The sequence below is a fragment of the Cetorhinus maximus genome, chromosome 2 (assembly GCF_964194155.1).
Source record: "Cetorhinus maximus chromosome 2, sCetMax3.hap1.1, whole genome shotgun sequence".
Classification (NCBI taxonomy): domain Eukaryota; kingdom Metazoa; phylum Chordata; class Chondrichthyes; order Lamniformes; family Cetorhinidae; genus Cetorhinus; species Cetorhinus maximus.
In genome coordinates, this window is record NC_135880.1 from 69334289 (window position 1) to 69357399 (window position 23111).

At 44.3% G+C, this 23111-nt stretch overlaps 1 protein-coding gene across 1 annotated transcript in view; it reads right to left on the reverse strand.

Annotated features, from left to right (window-relative positions):
• LOC144695025 (solute carrier organic anion transporter family member 4C1-like) overlaps positions 1-23111 on the reverse strand; it is a 197330-nt gene that overhangs the window by 33502 nt on the left and 140717 nt on the right. Inside the window, exons 7-8 of the mRNA XM_078565903.1 lie at positions 20196-20340; positions 1918-2113 (exon numbers count right to left, since the gene is read on the reverse strand). Coding sequence (XP_078422029.1) covers positions 1918-2113; positions 20196-20340 — 341 coding nt within the window. The remainder of the gene's footprint in view (positions 1-1917; positions 2114-20195; positions 20341-23111) is intronic.

Sequence of the window (23111 nt, forward strand, 5' to 3'; positions counted from 1 at the left end):
CTCAACATATGCTGGTGCCTCTCCTTCAACATATGGAAGGCGGACTATTTGCTGACCATGTGCGGGTTGATATATGACCTTTGTTTGGGCCACATTCGAGGACAGGTCAAGTTTTCTGTATGCAGGATTGAAGCATATGAATGTTAGGTATAAGGCCTGATTGATAAAGATTGTTGGCAGATGAGAGATGAGGGAATGGTGCATTGAGCAGTGCGTGAGGCTAGTGGTTCATTTGTAAGGATATGATACAGGGATTCCTCACTTAATGATGTAGTTGTATTTCAGAAACATTAAGCGAAACAAAGTTAAGCGAATCAGCTTTTCCCATTACAACTAATGTATAAACTAATGTATTAGTCAGGTTCTGACTAAGAAATAAAAAGTAAAAGAAATATAGATTTAAACTATTCACAGAAGTTTCAACATTGAAAAAACTGACAGTGAGAATAGCATCATTAATGTGGAGTTGGTGAACAGAATACATGATGTTAGGATAAAATCAGATGGGAAAAGGATCATTGAGAAAGAGATTGCAGAGAGTGAGTATTCCAGACAGAGTGAGAAGGCAACTGAGAGATGGATGGAAGGAGCAGAGAGAACAAAAGAGAGAGAGAGAGAGAAAGAAGCAGCGACATGAATAATTCGCGAGGATAAACTGCTGAAGTGTCTTGAACAATTAGTGAGAGAAACTGAGTTGAAGTTTGTAATTAGAGTGTTGTCAGTTTGAATGAGTTTTATTGTTGGACTCGCTGCCTGTGTTTATACCTGTCAGGTCTCCAGTATGTTTTGGAGAAAGTTTCTTTTCCCTACATATAGACTGAATAAATAAACATAATAGAATCAGTTATTCACTGATGGCAATTCATTATTTAAATACTGCACATTAAACTCTGTGATCCAGGAATTCAATAAAGTGAGGTTAATTTCACCAATACAATTAAAGCCCACTAGCAAATATGCTTTAGCGAATGTCGCAACTTTAAAGGATTATATGTTCTTTTTTGTATCAGCAACGTTATAATGAAACAACGTTGACAGAATCAACCTTAAGTGAGGAATTACTGTATTTGAAGGTGCATTCACTGACATTGACCACTCATGTAAAGTCATTGATTTTCTTGAAGCACTGCCTCCACGATTCTAAGGGCTTGATGCCTGCCATTAAGTTCCACAGCTATCTGGTCACATTGCCTTTTGACCACATGTTTAGTGGGCCTTCTTTCCCCTGCAGTTACAGGACATCTCTTCTCCTTTGCACCTCCTCCGCCAAGACCTTCACTCTGAAAGCCTTGGAGTCTCTGCTCGCTCCTGTTATGCTGTCCTTCACGCTTTCCCAATTCAGATTCTCTTCGACTCTGACTTCCAGCACCCTCTTCAGCCACAATGCGCCTCCCTTTCACACTTGCAGGCTAGCTTTAACCAGTGCAGGCTAATTAAATGATGCTAGCCACTCATGATATTGGCTCCCTGCTGATGCGTCCAGCCAATGACCAATGCAGTTAGTGCCAATTGGACACAGAGCTCGTTCAAATGTCCAGGCAGCTCAAAGTTAGCAGGCTGCTTGCATTGCAATCGATGGGCATAGTTTAATCGCGCCTCTCAACCTCCTCACCTGTTTTTGTGGGCTATCCAATTAGGCCCCCATCCTCCCAACTTCCTTAGAAATCTGTGTCTGTCCTGATTCAGTTACTACTTTCCAATTGTTTCTCACCTGACTATCATGCCTAATCTTGACTCTCTGCGTGCAACACCACAGAAAGTTGACTAGTTAAATTATTTATACTAAGTGCTGAAAATATTAACCAGTCTCACATCTTATACCAGAAATTTGCACATTGTGATAATCACATAGGTGATATCACACAGGTAATTCAGATAGTAATATGGCAAAATTAATGTTATTTAATATTTACTTACTGATTATAGTCCTGGTTGACTCCAGCGAATGGCTGATTTGAACATTGAGCAAAAATGAAAACTAAGGCACAAAGCAGTGATGCTGTACATGTGGCTGCAGCCATTTTCAACACATTTCGACATTGGAGCTTCAACTTGGAAATGATGACCCCACCAATAATTTGACCAATAAAAGCTCCAGGAATAAGTACTGCACCTTAAAAGTAAAGATTAGAACCAAGTATATCATTATTAGGTCACATGATTCACATGAAGATATCTTGCATTTTTGGAGAAATGATTATTTGCTGTCAGAGCAAAAGATTTCTTAATACAATAGTAACAGTCCTATAAGTTCATTTACAGAGCCACTCACAGTGTACCTGCCTTATGACAGTTAGGAAAGTAGAATAACAACATTTTTTTTAAAGGAGGGCCATTCTATGTATTACATACAAAACAATTAGCTGGCAGTGAATTTAAAAGAGAGATATTTTACATTTTGAAATATTCTTGTGCCTAAATGCCCCTTGTGGTTTCTGACACCAGGTAATGTCAAATTATTTATGAAAGGATGAATACAAATAATAACATTCTGCATACTCAATCGTTGAAGCATTCATTCACCCCATCTCACCCCAGATGATCCTGTAAACCTCCAGTACAGTTACAGTGACAGATACAATAGTATGCTGCTTATAAGGGATATTTAGCTCAGCTAGATCCATATTAAGTCTGTCACTGTCACATGTGCATGAATCACAAAAGGTTAGTATGCAGGTACAGCAAGTAATTAGGAAATCTAATAGAATATTATCGTTTATTGCGAGGGGAATTGATTACAAAAGTAGTGAGGTTATGCTTCAGTTGTACAGGGCACTGGCCAGACCAAATCTGGAGTATTGTGTACAGTACTGGTCTCCTTATTTAAGGAAAGATATAAATGCGTTAGAAGCAGTTCAGAGAAGGTTCACTAGACTAATACCAGGAATGGGTGGGCTGTCTTATGAGGAAAGGTTGGACAGGTTAGGCTTGTATCCACTGAAGTTTAGAAGAGTAAGAGGCAACTTGATTGAAACTTTTAAGATCCTGAGGGGTCTTGACAGGGTGGATATAGAGAGGATGTTTCCTCTTGTGGGAGAATCTAGAGCTAGGGGTCAGTGTTTAAAAATAAGGGCTCATTGAAGACAGAGATGAGAAGAAATTTTTTTCTCTCAGAGGGTTGTGAATCTTTGGAACTCTCTTCCTCAAAAGACGGTGGAAGCAAAGTGTTTGAATATTTTTAAGGCAGAGCTAGATAGATTCGTGATTAACAAGGGGGTGAAAGGTTATCAGGAGTAGGCAGGAATGTGGGGTTAAGGTTACAATCAGATCAGCCATGATCTCAATAAATGGCGGAGCAGGCTTGAGGGGCTGAGTGGCCTCCTCCTGCTCCTAATTGATATGTACTACCTGTGGAATAGGTAAGACCACAGGTGGCCAGGTACGTACAACTAAAGGAAAATTTAATGCAAAATCTTGGGGTGATAACAGGAATTATTGTTTTTAAGGTTGATTGTTTCTAACAATAAGTGTGAGGAGCCCATTGTCTGCAAATTACCGTAGCATCTCCAACATCCCTTTCCATATCACCTTCCAAATCCATGCCCATTTTTTACGGGAACTTCATGTTTGAGTCCCTCCAATCAGGTTTCCCTCCCTGCCACAGCACCAAAATAGTTCTTATCAAAGTCACAGATGATATCCTATATATCTGTGACAAAGGTAAACTATCCGTTCTCATTCTTCTTCATCTGTCTGTATACTTTGACACAGTTGACCATATCATGCTCCTCCAATGTCACTTTATGGTTGCCGGCTGGGTGGGACAGCACGCGTCTGGTTCCATTCTTATCTATCTAATCATAGCTGAGTATCACGTGAATGGTTTATTCTCCCACACCCGCACCATTACCTCTGGTGCCTCTCAAGGACCTACACTTGGCCCTCTCCTATTTCTCATCCGGCTGCTGCGCCTAGTGCCATCATCCAAATGCACAGCATTAGTTTTCACATGTACACTGACAACACACAGATCTAACTCATCACCAACTTTCTCAACTCCTCCAATAAATTATTAAACTGTAAGTTTCCAAGTCATTATCTTCAATCCTTGCTCCAAACTCTCTTCCCTAGCTATCGACTCCATCCCTCTTCCTGGTAACAGTCTGAAACCTAAACCAGACTATTTGTAAAGAAACACAGGAAATGATGGAATTACTTAGCAGGTCTGGTAGCATCTGTGGAGAGAGAAATAGAGTTAATGTTTCAGGTTATGATCTTTCATCAGAGCTATCTGCAACCTAGGTGTCACATTAGACCCTGGGATGAGCTTCCAACCATATGTCCATGACATCACTAAGGTCACCTATTTCCACCTTCCTAAGATTGCCTGACTTTGCCTTGCCTCAGCTTATCTGCCATTGAAATCATCAATCATGCTTTTGCTACATAATAAATTAAGAAATAGGAGCAGGAGTAGCCATATGGCCCCTCAACCCTACTCAGCCATTCACTACAATTATGGCTGATCTTCTACTTCAACTCCACTTTGCTGCCAGCTCCCCATATCCCTTGATTCCCCGAGAGACTAAAGATCCATCTAGCTCAGCCTTAAATAAACTCAACAATGGGACATCCATAGCCTTCTTGTGTGCAAAATTCCCAACATTTCTTATTGAAGGAGGGATACACATGCATTGGGTGAAGCTCAGAGAAGGTACGCTTGGTTGATACCTGGGATGAAAGGCTTGTATTATGAAACAAACTAGTGAACCTTCTCTGTACTGCCTCCAAGGGAAGTATGGTGACTGAAATTGCACAAAGCATCCCATTTGTAGTCTCACCAAAGCCTTGCACAATTATAAGGACACTAATAACATACCAGAAATGTTGAGGAACACAGGGTTTAGTGAGAGGGAGGAACTGAAAGAAATCAGTATTTGTAGGGAAATGGTGTTGGGGAAATTGATGGGATTGAAGGCCGATATATCCCCGGGGTCTGATAATCTACATCCCAGAGTGCTTAAGGAAGTGGCCCTAGAAATAGTGGATGCATTGGTGGTCATCTTCCGAGATTATATAGACTCTGGAACAGTTCCTACAGATTGGAGGGTAGCTAATGTACGCCCACTATTTAAAAAGGGAGGCAGAGAGAAAACAGGGAATTATAGACCAGTCAGCCTGACGTCGGTAGTGGGAAAAATTCTGGTGTCCATTATAAAAGATTTAATAGTTGAGCACATGGAAAACAGTGGCAGAATTGGACAGAGTCAGCATGGATTTATGAAAGAGAAATCATGCTTGACAAATCTACTGGAATTTTTCAAGGATGTAACTAGTAGAGTTGATGAGGGGGAACCAGTGGATGTGGTTTATTTGGACTTTCAGAAGGCTTTCGACAAAGTCCCACATAAGAGATTGGTGTGTAAAATTAAAGCGCATGGGATTGGGGGTAGTGTATTGAGATGGATAGAAAACTGGTTGGCAGACAGGAAACAAAAAGTAGGAATAAACGGGCCTTTTTCCGAATGGCAGGCAGTGACTAGTGGGGTACCGCTGGAATCGGTGCTGGGACCCCAGTTATTCACAATATATATTATTGATTTAGATGAGGGAATGAAATCTAATATCTCCAAATTTGCAGATGACACAAAGCTGGGTGGGAGGGTGAGCTGTGAGGAGGTTGCAGAGATGCTTCAGTGTGATTTGGACAAACTGAGTGAGTGGGCAAATGCACGGCAGATGCAGTATAATGTGGATAAATGTGAGGTTATCCATTTTGGTAGCAAAAACAGGAAGGCAGATTATTATCTAAATGGCTTTAAATTGAGAGAGGGGAGTGTGCAACGAGGCCTGGGTGTCCTTGTACACCAGTCGCTGAAGGTAAGCACGCAGCTGCAGCAGGCGGTAAAGAAGGCAAATGGTATGTTGGCCTTCATAGCCAGAGGATTTGAGTACAGGAACAGGAATGTCTTGCTGCAATTGTACAGGGCCTTGGTGAGACCACACGTGGAATATTGTGTGCAGTTTTGGTCTCCTTATCTGAGGAAGGATGTACTTGCTATGGAGGGAGTGCAGCGAAGGTTTACCCGACTGATTCCTGGGATGACGGGACTGACATGTGAGGAGAGATTGAGTCGATTAGGATTGTATTCGCTAGAGTTCAGAAGAATGAGGGGGGATCTCATAGAAACCTATAAGATTCTAACAAGACTAGACAGGGTAGATGCAAGAAGGATGTTCCTGATGGTGGGGGAGTCCAGAACCAGGGGTCACAGTCTGAGGATCTGGGGTAGACCATTTAGGACTGAGATGAAGAGAAATTTCTTCACCCAGAGAGTGGTGAGCCTGTGGAATTCGTTACCACAGAAAGTAGTTGAGACCAAAACATTGTATGTTTTCAAGAAGGAGTTAGATATAGCTCTTGGGGTGAAAGGGATCAAAGGGTATGGGGAGAAAGCAGGAGCAGGCTATTGAGTTGGATGATCCGCCATGATCATAATGAATGATCTTTTTCCGGAGCAGGCTCGAAGGGCCGAATGTCCTACTCCTGCTCCTAGTTTCTATGTTCTATATTTCTATAACAAGACAGCCCTGTTCCTGTAGTCCAATCTCCTTGCAACAAAGGCCAACAGGCCTTTTGCCTTCATGATTTCTTGCTGTACTACTTGCATGCTAACTTTCTGCGTTCCTTATACGAGAACAACCATGTTTCTCTGAACATCAACATTACAAGTTTTTACTACCAAAGTGAATAATTTCACATTTTTCCATATTATACACCATTTGTCACTTTGTTGCCCATTTACTTAAACTGTTCTATATCCCTTTGCAGCCTCTTTGTGTTCCCTTCAAGACTTACATTCCCTTGATGTTTGTAATGTCAGCAAACATAGATATATTTCCCTCTAAGTCGTTAATATAAATTGTAAATAGCTAAGGCCCCAGCACTGTGGCGCTCCAGTAGCTACAGCCTGCAAACTTGAAAATGCCCTATTTATCCCTACACTCTGATTACTCTCCATTTACCAATCCTCTATCCATGATAATGTAATATCTCTAACTTCATGCACTGTTTTGTTGCATATTAACCTTATCAAATGTCTTTTGGAAATCCGAGAATATAACATTTGCTGATTCCCTCTTATCCACCCTACTGTACCCTAAGGAGTAAGCAGTATGGAAACCAGCTCGATAGAGCACAGTTTCAACACAGTACTGAACTCAGGAATTTTGCAAGAGATGGAATTTGGCACAGTGAGGAAAGAGGTTCTGTTCTGGTCTTTTACAGAACAAGTAGCGGTCTAAGACAGGGACCGAAAGATAGTGAGAGCTGAAGTCCAGAGGCATTAATTAGGTAAGCAGGTAGGTGATTGGTTGGTGAATTTTACAGTTTCTTTTTTTCTCTAAACTGGAGCAGTAGTTTAAACAAGTACCGGGCAGGTATAAGTACCATGTTAAATGTATATCTTAACTTGTTAAACTACTTAACATAACTACAAATAATCGAGTGATATTTCTAAACTTGAAACCATAATTAAACAAAATACAATAAAGATGGCAGGGCAGGTGATGTGTTACGGCTGTACCATGTGAGAGCTGGTGGACACCAATGTGATCCACAGCAGCCTCATCTACAGTAAGCGCCTGCAGCTCAAGGGACTTTGGCTCAGAGTTGATGAGCCGGAGTCTGAGCTTCGGATACTGTGATGCATCAGGGATGGGGACAGTTACCTGGACACCTTGTTCCAGCAGGCAGTTACACCCCTCAGGTTAGGTACTTCAGATCTGGTCCGTGATCATGGAGGGTGTAACTACAGGGGTCTCGCCTGCCAGCTGGAGAACCGGTGAGAGACCCGTGTTGCTCCTTCGGGGAAGGCCCACTAAATCACGAGCCAATCAGGCAATTCAGAGGCCAGCGGCGGGCCTTCCACAGCATCAGGACCTTGGGGGAAAGAAGGTACACCAGCTGAGGCCAGCAGCTCTTTTGCTGGGGAAGCATGGCTGCTGTTGGAATGATAGCCACTAGAGGCCCAGGATCAAGGACTGACTCAGGCTAGAGGTAAGTAACGGCAGGAAGGATTTCATGGGCTGGGGATTATGGGGAATGGGGTCGACAGCAAGGGCAGAGGGGTGGCTCTCAGCACCCTCCCCCCACCCACTTCCTGATTCCAGTTCCCTCAATCAGGCATTGAGTGCCTTTGAATGAGGGACCCCATTCCCCACCTGCCACCAAACTACCCCCCCCCCCCCCCCCCCCCCACCCCCGCACTCCCCCGACCCAGGGAGACCACAAGCAACCAGCCGGTGTTTTCTGTTTGTGCTGTTCGCATGGCAACAGGTCTGCCCACTGCTGGGTTAATACTAGTGATGGCAGTAAATGAGGCCCTTAATTTTACCTTAATGCTCAGTTAAGGGCCTCAACTGGCCAACCATGGGCCTTCCTGCCATGGACCTAGTCAGCTTGAAGGTGGCAATCACCACTATCCAGACTGATTAGATGCCCTCCCTGCCTCCAAACTCATGATGAGTGAGGGCATAAAATTTTGCTTTAACAATGAGGCAGGTATGGGGATCCAAAAGGTAGCACTGGAGGAGCCTCAGCCCTTGCATTCATCTAACAGATTTAAGGTTCTTGCAGCTTATGTGGATGAGAGCAGAGGCTGCAGGGAGGATGAGGAAACTGAGTGGTACAGGGAGCCATTCAAGTGGGAGGAATAAAAATGGATGCAGTAGTAATAGGGGGCAGTATAGTTATGGGATACTGTTCTCTGCAACCAAGAACGTGAAAAGATTATGATATCTGCCTGATGCCAGGGTTAAGGACATGTCCTTGGGGCTGGATAGGAATTGAGAGTAGGAGGGGAAGGATCCAGTTGTTGTGGTCCATGTGGGTACAATGACATAGGTAGGACTAAGAAAGTTGTTCTGCTAAAGGAGCATGAGCAGTTAGGGGCTAAATTAAAAAAACATTTAAAGAAAGGAAGAAAAAGAAAGGATGCGGTGTAGCTCTGTTAATGAAGAATGAGATCAGTACAGTGGTGAGAAATTATCTTGACTCAGAAGATCAGGATGTAGAATCAGTTTGGGTGGAATTAAGAAATAGCAAGGGAAAGGAGTCACTGGTGAGAGTAGTTCATAGGCCTCCTAACAGTAACTACATTATAGGACAAAGTATACATCAAGAAATAGTGGGAGCACGTAAGCACTGGAGGAGCCTCAGCCCTTGCATTCATCTAACAGGTTCAAGGTTCTTGCAGCTTATGTGGATGAGAGCAGAGGCTGCAGGGGGTACGAGCAAACTGAGTGGTACAGGGAGACATTCAAGTGGGAAGAATAAAAATGAATGCAGTAGTAAAAGGGGGCGGGATTGTTATGGGATACTGCCATAATTGTGGGTGATTTTAATGGTAAATTTTTTTTTAAATTCTTAAGTTTTTTTAACTATCTCTAATGTTTCAAACTTCTCATCGCTGTTACGAGATTGTGGTGGAGGATGGGGGTTGGCTATCGGGGGGGAGGGTGAGCATTGTTGAGAGAGGTGTGAGCATTGTTGGGGCTATGGAGGGTGGTGAGCATTGTCAAGAGTGCAGGAGGGTAAGTACTGCCATGATGGGGTGGGGGAGTGGGTGAGTGAGCATTGTTGAAAGGGGGTGTGAGCATTCTTGGGGGTGCGAGGTGGGTGAGCATTATTGGGATGGGTGTAAACATTGTCAGGGGTGTGGGAGTGAGCATTTTCAGTAGGAGGGTTGAGGGGTAGTATGCATTGTCAAATGTACGGGAGGAGCAGTGAGCATTGTTGGGAGAGGTGTGCGAGGAGGTGAGCATTCTCGGGAGGGGTATAAGCATTGTCATGGATGCCAAGAGGTGAACATTGTCAGGAGAAGGGGTGGGGTAATGAGCATTGTCGGGGGTGTGGGGGATGAGCATTGTCGGAGGGGCGGGGAGCAGGTTTTAGGACTTCCTGACACAGCTCCTGCTGTTAATCACTCTCCTATGCTTGAGAATAAAAATGGGAGAAAGATTGGGGTAAATACTTGGATTGTTATAGGGCATCAAACCCGAATCTCCGACACCAAGGACAGTGGTGGAGACATTCTCAGAGGGTCCGGAAATCGTAATTCTGCCCATTGGAAGTTTAAAATTCCCAGGTAAACACTGCACATGTGTGCAGGTCAGGATTTCCTCAGGGTCTTGTCGGAAAGCTATGCCCCTTTAATTTTGAAAATATGATTTTTCAACTTTTAACTGACTGGAAATTTTGTAATTTGAAATGAGACAAAACAAACTACTTAAAAATGCAAGGCCACCCTCCATGGTGAAAGTGAAAAAGCAAACAAGATACCCTCTGGCGAGTGTGAAGAGAGGGACATTTCCTATAATTCAATGGATCTGTCGAAATTCATACCTGCCTAAGGAAGAGAAACTAAAATTCAAAGTGTTGGATAATGAAACAATGGCTGCCACAGACAGACCCACCCAAAACTACTTGGAATTACACAATGGGTGAATTATTTCAGGCCAGGCTGCAGCCACAGCAGAGAGATTGCAAGAAAGACTTCAGCAGAAGAGACGGGCTGAAAACTCTGTCTCTCTCTCTCTCTTTTGGAACAAGTGTATTAACCGGTTCAGAAGATAACTTTACTAGAAATCTATGAGCGAACAGAGATCCCGTAATAATTGCAACATCCCCTATATCTGGCTGTGTCCATGAAACCAACTATTCCAAATCGGCTGCAACATTTAATTATCTACGCCTCAAGGACAAGCAAAGGACTCTTAACAGTATATTCTTTTAACTTTATTTACTGGACTCTAACTTCCCTTATTGGACTCTAACTTCCCTTATTCCTGGTACCTGTCTTTGTAACATCGCATTTCTATTATTTTTATCTTGGGTTTAGTGGTTAATAAATTTGTTCTTTCTTCAACTCAAGAAAACCTTGTTTGATTGACTCCTTATTGCTCACTGCATAAATAGTTAAATACATTTGGATTCGAAAAAGGCATATCCTCGTGAAAAAGAAACTTAAACCTTTGTTGTGACCAATGGAGGAGGCTGAATAGAGGGGAGCTAATTCACTCCTTCTCACCTGGTCATAACAGTCCTGATGTGTAACAGCAGTGAATGTCTCACCATTCGCCGCTGTTGCCACTGGAAGATCCAGGCCATTGTCTCTTACCTGGATGATCACTTAAAGAAAATAGTCAGCAGAAATTTACATTTATGAAGGAGAAAACCTCTCAGAATCTGAATTGAAGAAAGCAAAAACATTCAATGTTTTTTTCTTCTTGGCAGCAATGCCAAAATCAAAGCTGTTAACAATTATTTTATGAAATGGTTTTAAATTTTAAACCTTAGAATGGCATTGAGCAATGTTTAAAGCTTTCACATGAAATGTACCAGATTGTCTGAGACGTGTTTTTCATTTCTTCTCACTATTTCATTTCTTCTCCACTACTATGTCATAAGTGAAAGGATGACAGGAACTGACAAATCCTTTATCTGCCTTTTTGCCTTAAAATAGTTATTCTGACAACCAACAAAAGAACTCAGACCAGTGCTAAAAATTCCATTATTCCTTTAATATTCTTTGAGGAAAATTGAATCTATACAAAGTTTAAATTGATTGCACTTCGGCTGATTGTCAAAAGGACTTGCACTTGAAGCCCTATTCCATTAGTTCTTGCTCCAGTGAGCTATAAGTTAATGCAAAAGGAGAATCTGGACAGTGAAAGTTTTTGTACTAGATACTTCTCCTTTGAATGCAATCTTCTGATTCTGTGGCCTAGAAATTGGATCCAGTGCAGTTCATGCTGCACATGCATCCGGGTAAGTGCAGAATTATGAGAAATGGGTCTGTCCACCTCATTAGACTATTAAAGGTGAGCTGCAGAAGCCAGTGATAGCTGCAGAGGTGGATCACTGGTCCTGGGAAGCATCCAGATCTGCCAGCTAATACAACTGCTGACATTGTATGGAGAATCTAGGGAAAGAAACAATCAGCAAGCAGTGACCGGCAGCAGCCTGGGAGGAGGGCTCCTGCTCCTTGTAAAGTCAGTTGAAAAAAGTCAAAACTTAAATTCCCAATGGCAACCTTTAAAAACCACTGGCTTGGCTAGCGATCCCCTGAAAATAATTATCATAGCCTGAACCGTGCATGCTGTGGTCATGCCCAATCCAATTCTGAAAAGTGCTTCTCAAATGTGGTGTGATGCGCCCTATTTATATATACCAAGTTTTAGGCATGCCCTGAGGTGAGGAGCAGCCTTTAACCATATGGTAGGTGATATGTGGAATCATTGTGCACATTCTCCCCACCACATTGGATCCTTGGGCATCCATGTTACCCCTGAAAAATTGGCACAGCAAAATCCAATTTCAAAGCCTGTGATTTTTTGTGTGCCTGACATACTGAAATGCCAGTCCCCATTGATGTCCATGGAGGTACTCGGAGAAACATGCCACTTCCAATTAACTTACATCATTGGGACAGTTAAGGAGAGAAGAATATTGAAAATGACTGATCTCCATGAGACTGTTACAATGCCTCCCCCTGCCCCCACATCAATTAAGATCAACAACGAGCTCCTGGAAAATGTGGACCATTTTCAGTATTTTGGCAACCTCCACTCAACGAAGGCAGACATAGATGATGAAATTCATCATCGCCTCCAATGTGCCAGCTCAACCTTCAGCCGACTGAAGGAAAGGACCATGATCTGAAACGTGAGACAAAGATCATGGTTTACTGGACAGCAGGAATCCCTGTGCTCCTATATGCTTTGGAGACTTGGACAACGTACAACAGGCAATTCAAAGCTCTGGAGAGGTACCACTAATGGTGCCCTTGCAAGTTCTTCCAAATCCAGTGGCAAGAAAGTCCAAAGCAGCGTCCTCTCCCAAACCAACCTGCCCAGCAGTGAGGAGATAATTGTGGGCGCGGTGGCATAGTGATATTGTCACTGGACTGGTAATCCAGATACCTAGGGCCTAGCTCTTGGGACCTGGGTTCAAATCCGGTAGAATTTTAATTCAACAAAAATCTGAAATTAAAAGTCTGATGATGACCATGAAACCATTGTCGATTGTCGTAAAAGCCATCTGGTTCACAAATGTCCTTTAGGGAAGGAAATCTGCTGTCCTCACCTGGTCTGGCTTACATGTGACTCCAGAGCCACAGTAATGTGGTTGGCTCTTAAATGTCCTCTGAAATGACCTAGCAAGCCACTCAGTTGTACCAAACACTAGAAAGTCAAAAAGGAATGAAACCGGACAGACCACCCGGCATCGACCTAGGCACAGAAATGACAATGGCAAACCTAGCCCTGTCGACTCTGAAAAGTCCTCCTCACTAACATCTGGGGGCTAGTGCCAAAATTGGGAGAGCTGTCTCACAGACTAGTTAAGCAGCAGCCAGACACACTCACACTCACAGAATCATACCTTACAGATAATGTCCCAGACAAAACCATCAGCATCCCTGGGTATGTCCTGTTCAACCGGCAGGCCAGACCCAGCAGAGGTGGTGGCACAGTGGTATACAGTCAGGAGGGAGTTGCCCTGGGAGTCCTCCACATTGACTCCGGACCCCATGAAGTCTCATGGCATCAGGTTAAACATGGGCACCCTGCCCCCCACCCCCCGCCTTAGCTGATGAATCAGTGCTCCTCCATGTTGAACACCATTTGGAGGAAGCACTGAGAGTGGCAAGGGCATAGAATGTACTCTGGGTGGGGACTTCAATGTCCATCACCAAGAGTGGATCGGTAGCACCACCACCCAAGCTGCTGAGTCCTAAAGGACAGAGCTGCTAGACTGGGTCTGTGGCATGTGGTGAGGGAAACAACAAGAGGGAAAAACATACTGGACTTCATCCTCACCAACCTATCCGCCGCAGATGCATCTGTCCATGGCAGTATCGGTAGGAGTGACTGCCACACAGACCTTGTGGAGATGAAGTCCCGCCTTCACATTGAGGATAGCCTCCCATTACCACTATGCTAAATGGGATAGATTTCAAACAGATCTAGCAACTCAAGACTGGGCAACCATGAGATGCAGTGGGAAATCCACAGCAGCAGAATTGTACTCAACCACAATCTGTAACCTCATGGCCTGGCATATTCCTTACTTTACCATTACCATCAAGCCAAGAGGTCAACCCTGGTTCAATGAAAAGTGCAGAATAGAATGTCAGAAGCAGCACCAGGTATACCGAAAAATGAGATGTCAACCTGGTGAAGCTACAAAAGAGGCCTACTTGCATGCCAAATAACATAAGCAGCAAGTGATAGACAGAGCTAAATGCTCCCACAACCAATGGATCAGATCTAAGCTCTGCAGTCTTGCCACATCCAGTCATGAATGGTGATGTGCAATTAAACAACTCACTGGAGGAAGAGAAGGCTCCACCATTATCCCCATATTCATTGATGGGGGAACCTAGAACTTCAGTGCAAAAGTTAAGGCTGAAGCATTTGCAACAACCTTCAGCCAGAAGTGCCGATTGGATGATCCATCTCAGCCTCTTCTGGAGGTCCCTAGCCCTAACCCTAACAGCACAGATCAAAATCAAAATCCTGGAACTCAATTCCTAATAGCACTCTGGGAGTACCTACACCTCATGGACTGCAGCGGCTTAAGAAGGCAGCTCACCACCGCCTTCTCAGGGGCAATTAGGGATGGGCAATAAATGCTGGCCTAGCCAGCAACGTCCACATCCCATGAACAAATGAAAAAACAATCACTGAAAACCAGTTCCGCTGGGCAGGACATGTTGTTTGTATGCCTGACACTAGAGTCTTGAAGCAATTATTGTACTTGGAACTCGTTCGAGCCAGGAGGACAGCAGAAACGCTTTAGGGATATCTTCAAAGCACCTTGAAGAGTTCAAACATCCCCGCCGACTCATGGGCAATCCTGGTCTGTGAGCGAGCACAATGGAGAAGGCACCGAACACATGGAGAGACTTTGTTGGGAATGTGCAGAGGCAAAATTGAGGTGTCAAAAAGCACACAAACCTCCAAACAACTTCATGCACCACCTGCCCCACAGCTGGCTAAGTCTGTAGATTGCATATTGGACTTATCAGCCATCTCAGAGCTCATTGAACCAGAGCAAGTCATCCTTGATCCCAAGGGACTGCCTAAGAATAAGAAGTTACAAACACACTTTTTTTTCAACAAGTTACATATGTAATTCTGCATAAGGTGATAGTGTTTGAGGTCACAGAGAGGTGGAAGGGAGTACATTGAACAAAAAGCCCTCCACCTACACTTCCCATGTGAAGAATGCTGATCTTTGCCACATTACTTGTGAAAATACTGTGTTACTTCCACTAGTCAGAATTGAAGGCTGAGTAATGCTAGTTGCTCGCATTGCAATGCAGGGAAGAAGACTGAACATGGCTTCTTTCTATGAGGCTGATCTAACAAGTATAGTGTGCATATTTCTGTCATAGAGATGGGGAGGGGAGTATTTTGAGCAAAGGAGTATGTGGTGCTGGAGGTCTATGTATGCTTACTCAGATGCGACTGTAATTTGTGCTGCAGTTTGCTGCCATTTCGTTTTGCTCTGATGGAAAAGGACTGACAGATATTTTGATGGGTCAGTTCTTTTCAATCAAAATAATGGTACTCCAAGTATGAGCTAACCAAGATTCTATAAAGTTTAACATGACTTCTCTGCTTATCAATTCAATCCCTCTAGAGATGAACCCCAGTGCTGCATTTGTTTTCTTTAATTGCCTTATTAATCTGTACTGCTTCTTTTAGTGATTTGTGTATCTGTACTCCCATATACCACTGCTCCTCGACCCCATTTGGACACTTAAGGAGGTGTTTTATGCTCTCCCCCATGGTTAGTTTGGAGGTGGGGAGGGCAATTAATCAGGCAGGATAGTGGCGGATGGGGACCCTGCTGCCTTCTTGCCTCCATCCCAATTAAGTCCGTGGCAGCCTGCCTGTGGATGGCCTTCCTGCCCTGCTGCCAATTCAGGCCTTTATGGAGCAATTAGTGCTCAATTAAGGGTCTCATCTTGCCACCACTGGTATTAACCCAGAGGTGGGCGAGCCTGTCACCAAGCGGAGAGCTTGACATGCAACCTATGCGAGGTTGATTGTGGTCTCCTGAGAGTGGGGGGAGGGGGTCCCTCATTCAAATGCACTCAGTGTCTGATTGAGGAATCCAGCATTGGGAAGGAAGAGGGACCTGTTGAGAGCCATCCTCCCTGCCCTTGCTGCCGACACCCCCTACACCCCACTCCCCTTCGACACCCCTCCCAAAACCACTTACTTCTGGCTTTGATCACTCTGAGATCCTGGACTTTGGTTGGATGTCATTCCAGCAGCAGCTTCCGCCTTCCTGTTGGTGCTGCTAATTAGCCGGCAGCTCTCAGTGGACAGCTTTTCTGCATCTGGGATCCTGATCTGTAGAAGGCCCGGCAGTGACCTCTCAACTGTTCGATTGGCATGTAATGCCACAATGAGTTCAGAGCCTGGAGTAGACCATATGATCAGGCGAGAAGGTGCAGAGTGGAAATCCTACTGCCTTTCCATCTCCCTCCGATCAAGTCCTGGGTGGGAATGTTTGCGGCTGGCCTTCCCACCTGGAGGCCAATTGAGGCTGTTAAGTGGCCGCATAAGGGCCTCACCTCACCACTACTGGTGTTCAACCAGAGGTGGGTGGGGGCCTCGGCATCTGAGGAAGCCGCCCAGAAAACCCTATCAGATTTGCCAGCAGCCTATCGGAGAGGGGAAGGGTTTCTCATTCCAGGGCACTCTGTGCTTGATCAAGGGAACCAGCATTGGCCCCACAGGAAACCACTCTAGTGTCCTTGCTTCCAACTTCCCTCCCCAGTAACACCACCCCCCTCCTGATCTCCATCCCACCCACACTCACCTCTATCTGGAGGTCCATCGGTGATCCTCATGGTAGACCCCAATGTAGTACTGGCAATGGCCACCACTCCCGGCAGTGTTGCCAGTAGTGGAGAATTGTTGGTCACTGACTGACAGGCGGCTCCCAATGGTGAGATTTCTGCCCCATTGGGGGCTTAATTCTGTGGGAGGCCCATCACTGCCCAGGTAAGTGTCTGCTTGGAATTAAATAGTGTCGGGCCTCCTGGAGAAATGCGACACCGGATTCCCACCCATTCTCCAATGTCATCCACCTTAAATCCCAGCCTTAATTTCCAATGAGTATGTGGCCTCCTTATTCTTCCTCCAAAATGTACCACTGAATATCTACTTGTAATGACATTCATTTATCAATTACACATCCAGTCTTCAACTTTATTAATGCCTTCCTATATTTTGTCACAGTCCTCCACTGTATTAACTATATCCTCCAATTTCTGACATCCTGGAAAATGCTGGAATCTATTATTAAGGATGCACATTGCACTCAGAAAAGCATAATATAATCATACAAAGCCATCATGGTTTTAAGCAAGTGAGATCTTATTTGGCATAATTATTAGAGTTTTTTGAGGATGTAACTGGTAGGGTAGACAAAGGAGAAACCAGTAGATGTAGTATACCTGGATTTCCAAAACGCACTTAATAAGGTGCCATACAAAAGGCTAATACACAAGTTAAAGGCTCATGGAGTTAGAGGTAATATATTAGCATCGATAAAAGATTGGTTAATGGAAGGGAAGCAATGAGTAGAGATAAAATGGGCATTTTCAAGTTGGCAGGCTGTGGCTAGCAGAGTGCCACAAAGATCAGTGCTGGGGCCCCAGCTATTTACAATTTACTTAAACCAAGAGCCCAAGAGTAATGTATCTAAGTTTGCTGATGATGCAAAGCCTAGTGGGAATATAAGCTGTAAGGAGGACACTGCACAGGCTAAGTGAATGGGCAACAAGGTGTAGGTGGAGTATAATGTGAGGAAAGTGTGAGGTTATTCACCTTGGTAATAAGAAGAGAAAAGCAGAATAGTATTTAAAAGGCATCAATCTTGTAAATATTGATGTTCAGAGGAACTTGGGTGATCATACAAAGAACGCAGAAAGTTAGCATGCAGGTACAGTTAGCAATTAAGAAGGCAAAAGGCATGTTGGCCTTTATTGCAAGGGGTGTGGGGTACAAGAACCAGGAAGCCTTGCTAAAATTGTGCAGGGCTGTGGCGAGACCACATCGTGATTACCGTGTGCATTTTGGTCTCCATATTTAAGGCAGGGAAGGGCATTGGAAACAGTACAGTGAAGATTCAACACTAGATTGGTCTCTGGGATGAGGGGATTGTCTGATGATGAGAGGCTGAGTAAATTGGTCCCATATTCTCTGGAGTTTAGAAGAATGAGAGAGGATCTTATTGAAACACACAAGATTCTGAAGGGGCTTGACAGAGTAGATATTGAGAGGTTGTTTCTCCTGACTGGGGGATGGGGAGCACACTCAGGATAAGAAGCCGATCATTTAGAACTGAGATGAGAAGAAATTTCTTCCCTGAAAGGGTTGTGAATCTTTGGAGTTCTCTACGCCAGAGGCTGTAGATGCTCTATCGTTGAGTATATTTAAAGCTGAGGCAGACAGATTTTTGGTCTCCCAGGGAATCAAAGGATATGGGGAATTGGTAGGAAGGTGCAATTGAGGCTGAAGATCGTACTGAATAACTCCTACTCCAATTTCTTATGTTTTTATTATCTTCTGAATTCTGAGTCCAAATCATTTTTGTAAAGGGTGAACAACAATGGCCCCAGCACAGTTTCTTGTGGAACATCACTTCCCACCTTTTCTGTCTGAGTAACTAACTTTCATCCCTGCTCATTGAATGGAATAAAAGTGGGGGGGGTGGGCGGATGGCAGGCCTTCCCCCACAGTAACAACGTCGGCGTGGAGCCAACATGCCATAAAGCGCTGCAGGGCAGATTAACGAGGGCCAAATGCAACTTCCGCCCCTCACTGGGGAGAAGGTCCTGCCCTCTAGAGCTGCCAGCCAATCCGATTGGCCACCAGCTCCATCGGCCCTGGTAGCACCACAAAAGCATCAGTGGCCACTGCCGGGGCTGCAGAAGAAGGGGAAGAAAACCAACGCCCATGGACTCCTGGAGTAGGTAAGTCCAGGGTCTTGGGCCAGTAGGGTTTGGGTAGGTTAGGGAGACGGATGGGGTGGGAGGGGGATGGTTTTAAGGGAGGAAGTGGGTAGGAAGAAAGCGGGGTTTTGACTTTAAGGGGGCCGCCCCGCGATCAACAAAGGACACCCTCCGAAGAAGGACCCCTGCCTTCCTTTCTGTCCTAAAAACATTTCAGTGAAAAAAATCAGGCTGCCCATTTCCATGTCAAACATTTTCTGAAGAGTCATATGGACTCAAAACTTTAATTCTATTTCTCTCTCCAAAGATGCTGCCAGATCAGTTTTTCAAGCATTTTCTGTTTTTATTTCAAATGTTTTATGGTATGGGCAGTGTATTATCAGGGTCAAAAGATAAAAGCAAAATACTGCCGATGCTGGAATTCTGAAATAAAAACAAAAATTGCTGGAAAAGCTCAGTAAGTGTGGCAGCATCTGTGGAGAGAGGAACAGAGTTAACCTTTCAAATCCGTATGAAAAAATGAGACTGCCCGCTCCCACCTGGCTGCCCACACCAAATGTGCTCTGAAGAGTCAATATGGACCTGAAACATTGTTTCTCTCTCCCCAGGTGCTGCCAGGCCTGCTGAGTTTTTCCAGCATTTTTTGTTTTTATTATCAGGGTCAAACCTAACTGACTCTTGATTATTTATTTAAATATGGCGAGTGGGCTGCCGATTTTGGTGCCTGCCCACAATCCCCCAGTATAATGGAGCTGAGCTCAGGGGTGAGCAGGAAGGTGGTGGGATGGGCGCCCACTCTAACTAACATGCCCTCCCACAGGAAACATGCCCACCGGGGGCACATAAAATTCAGCCCGTTGTTTTTTGTTTTATACTCAGCTTGTTATCCATTCTGCTGCTTGTCCCCTGACTGTACATTAATTATGACTCTATAATGCAGTACTTTATTGAAGACATTTTGAAATTTCAAATATAATTTCATTAAAATTAAGGGCAGGATGCAATTGTCACAAAGCTAATGGTGCAACTTAACCAGCAACTTGTGGTGGTTCACATTTCAGGGTGCATCTCTCTTTCACTACAACTACTGGCACGTTAATAACGGTGTACGTCAGTCATTCATCTATGTTATATTTTCAGTATGTTCTGATCAATTATCCCTTTAAATGAATTACTGAAGTATTATCTGTTAAGGAAGTTAATTCAACTACTTACCACCCAGAATTGCTGCCAGGCTAGCACTTAGGCCAAACTGATTTTCAATGTATTTAGGCATAAATGTCACAAATCCAGTGATGACCAGTGATTCAGTGGTGCCTGCTATTACTAAGGACATGAAAACAGGGTTCCTCAACAACATCTATAAGAAAGGATACATTTAACAATTAGTAGGCTTCTCATGGTTCAGCAGGTTAGTATAATTCCCAGTGTAGAGGTGAACTATAAATCCCAGGTTCAACCCCTGGTGTTTGAGTTCGCTAATCTCAGCCAACAAGAGATGTTACAATTGGTGTCAGTACCCTTAGTTAGAGAGGGTGAAATTTCAACCTGAGTGTCCAATCCTGATTGTGACATATTGCAGGACAACGTGCCAAATGGACTTCAGGCAAGGACAGAATTGGGCTCAGCTATGATTCTACTGCCAACTTTCATTATCTGGACTCACAGAAGAACAAAGTCCATCTGGATGAGGTACTAAAAGACAGTTGTTGGCTGTGGAACTGCACTCCATCATAAACCTAGAGTTTTAAGAGAAGTGGGGGAAATTTGGTAAGAAGAGAAAAGAAATACAAGATTAAACACAAAGTGACTGAGGCACCAAAAACAAAATACTGGTTCCATTATCACAATTTCCTGCAGCGAGATTTGCCCTGGCTTAAAAGTGCCTGTGTTGTTGTGATCTTGGAATGCGTGGAAGAACTGGTAAACAGTTTTATTAGCCTTAACATTGTTAGTATTTGGGAGTTAACATTCCTGGGAGGGATTCTGTCAGTACTCATATTGCTATTTCCTGTTCTGAATCTGCAGGCAGGACTTTCCCATGTGATTCGAGACCCTGGTTTCGAGATTCAACGGGGATCCAAGCCCTGCACTTGCCTGCAATAAGACAGAGGATCTATTTTCCCAGAGGCAGCCTCCTAACTGACTGCCTTAAAGCTCGGCATAGAATTAAGCTGTAAAGTCTTGGCAGCTCCACTGGCAAACATGGGTGCTGCTGAGACAGGTTGGAAATCGAGTGGGTGCCTCAACATGGAGGAGCTCTCAGAGGTGTAAGTTTTAAATAAAAATTGAGAGGGGCTAATCAGGTAAACCATTTGGATCAGAGGGGAAATCTTCTGGATGGCCCAATTGGGCTGTAGGGGTTGCCTTCTCTGCCCTTTCTTTGGTAGAAGGAGCTACTGGGTCTGGTGGTCCCCTGGGCTACTGGAAAAATGTCAACAAGTTGGTAATATTGCAACTAATTGGGACCTAAGCAGGCAAGTTGGCTGCCTGCCATTGTTCAGTGAATAGCTGTTCAATCTCCCTGCCCTCTGCTGTGGAATGTCCCCAGCAGTGGGGATATATCAGGGAGCTGCCCCAATGCCACACCCCATTATCTACCCAATGGCCCCATCTCCAAACCCTTCGTCCCAGAGCAGAAAATTCTGCCCTACATATCGAATTTCGCTGATGAAATCCACAGAAGCAATATTAAACAGTTTGATTAAATCATTGAAAAATATCTAAATCCCTGTTTGAATGCATATATATTCACTTTTTTTTAAAAAAGTCCATTACAAGTTATGGGTAGCAAAGGTTTAAGCTAGTGTTGTGTGTAACCAACCTCCTTCATTAAGTTACTCTGGGTTTCCATCTTATTTCCATGCTGAGTTGCTGAATACACTATTTTTGCGTCTTTGCTTGAAAATCCAGAACTTTAGTTCAACCAAATGGGCCTGAACTTTCCAGGCCCATTGGAGATGGGCAGCGAGGTTGAAGTGTTGGCAATATGGCAGGGGAAGGCTTCGGGAAGGGAGCCCAATGTCTTCACGCCGCCATGGCATATTGCTAGCAGTGGGAACCTTATGAGCCATTTGAGTGGTCAATAAAGGGCCATTTCCTGCCCCAGGAAGCTCTTTGTCTGCATCAGGAGGGCTTGTCACCATATTGGGAGGCCACCACACAGCGGGTTCTGGGGTGAGGACCTTCCTTGATGGTCACCCCGATACCCATACAGGGATCCTCCGTGGCAATGGCCACTTCCATAGCAACAGCACCATGATTTGCCCACCCTGACCCCGATCACTGCGCTCTCCCCAGCCAAACACTCCATGCTTCGAGGGTGCCTCACCATTGAGGCATCCTCTCCCTGGTGATGCAGCCTCAGAAATGGCAACTGCTATCAGTGGCACTGCTGGGGCTGCCAAGCTGCTGGCCCTCTGATTGGGTCTGCGGATCTTGGGAGCAGGTCTCTGTCCTCAAATGGACAGCAGCCCCAACGGCAGTGTCTTAACTGGCCACTGCTGGCAAAATGCAGCCCCAGGCTCCCGCTGTAGTAGTAGGGTCTGGTACATATAGGGTTAATGTGGGACTGAGTACAGTACCACCCACACAGTGATGTAAGAAGGCACATGACCCAGAGCCAGGGTCAGTCTAGAGATGGACAGATATGTAAAGACTTTGGATGCTGTTAGCTCCATACCTGCACCTTCTACTGTATACATGTATATAGCTATGAGTTGTTAATAAAGACTTGCTGTTAATATACTCAAGAATAAAAGCCTACTTCACGGTGTCTGAAGCAGGATTCTTCATGGTGGCAGAAACCTTTTCCTCACAAGAATGCAGAAAAACTAAGACAAAGGACACTTTCAATGGATTGTGAACTGAAACAAACTGAAGCTAGATGTGGAGAAAATTCACCAGAAAGTAAAAGCCCCAGAGAGAGAAGAGCCTGGAAGCGAAAAGGTAGAAGTTTTACTCCAGCATAAGATTCCATGGAATTTCCCTTGGAAGTCCAACTTCAGCAAGCAAAGTTCACACCCTGAAGGGTGAGTGTTTTTTATAAATTCCAGACCAGCCAGTCCTGAGAAACACTTTTTCATTCATTCAGTCAGAAGCGTCATTTGAAAGAAAACCATCGCTAATCCC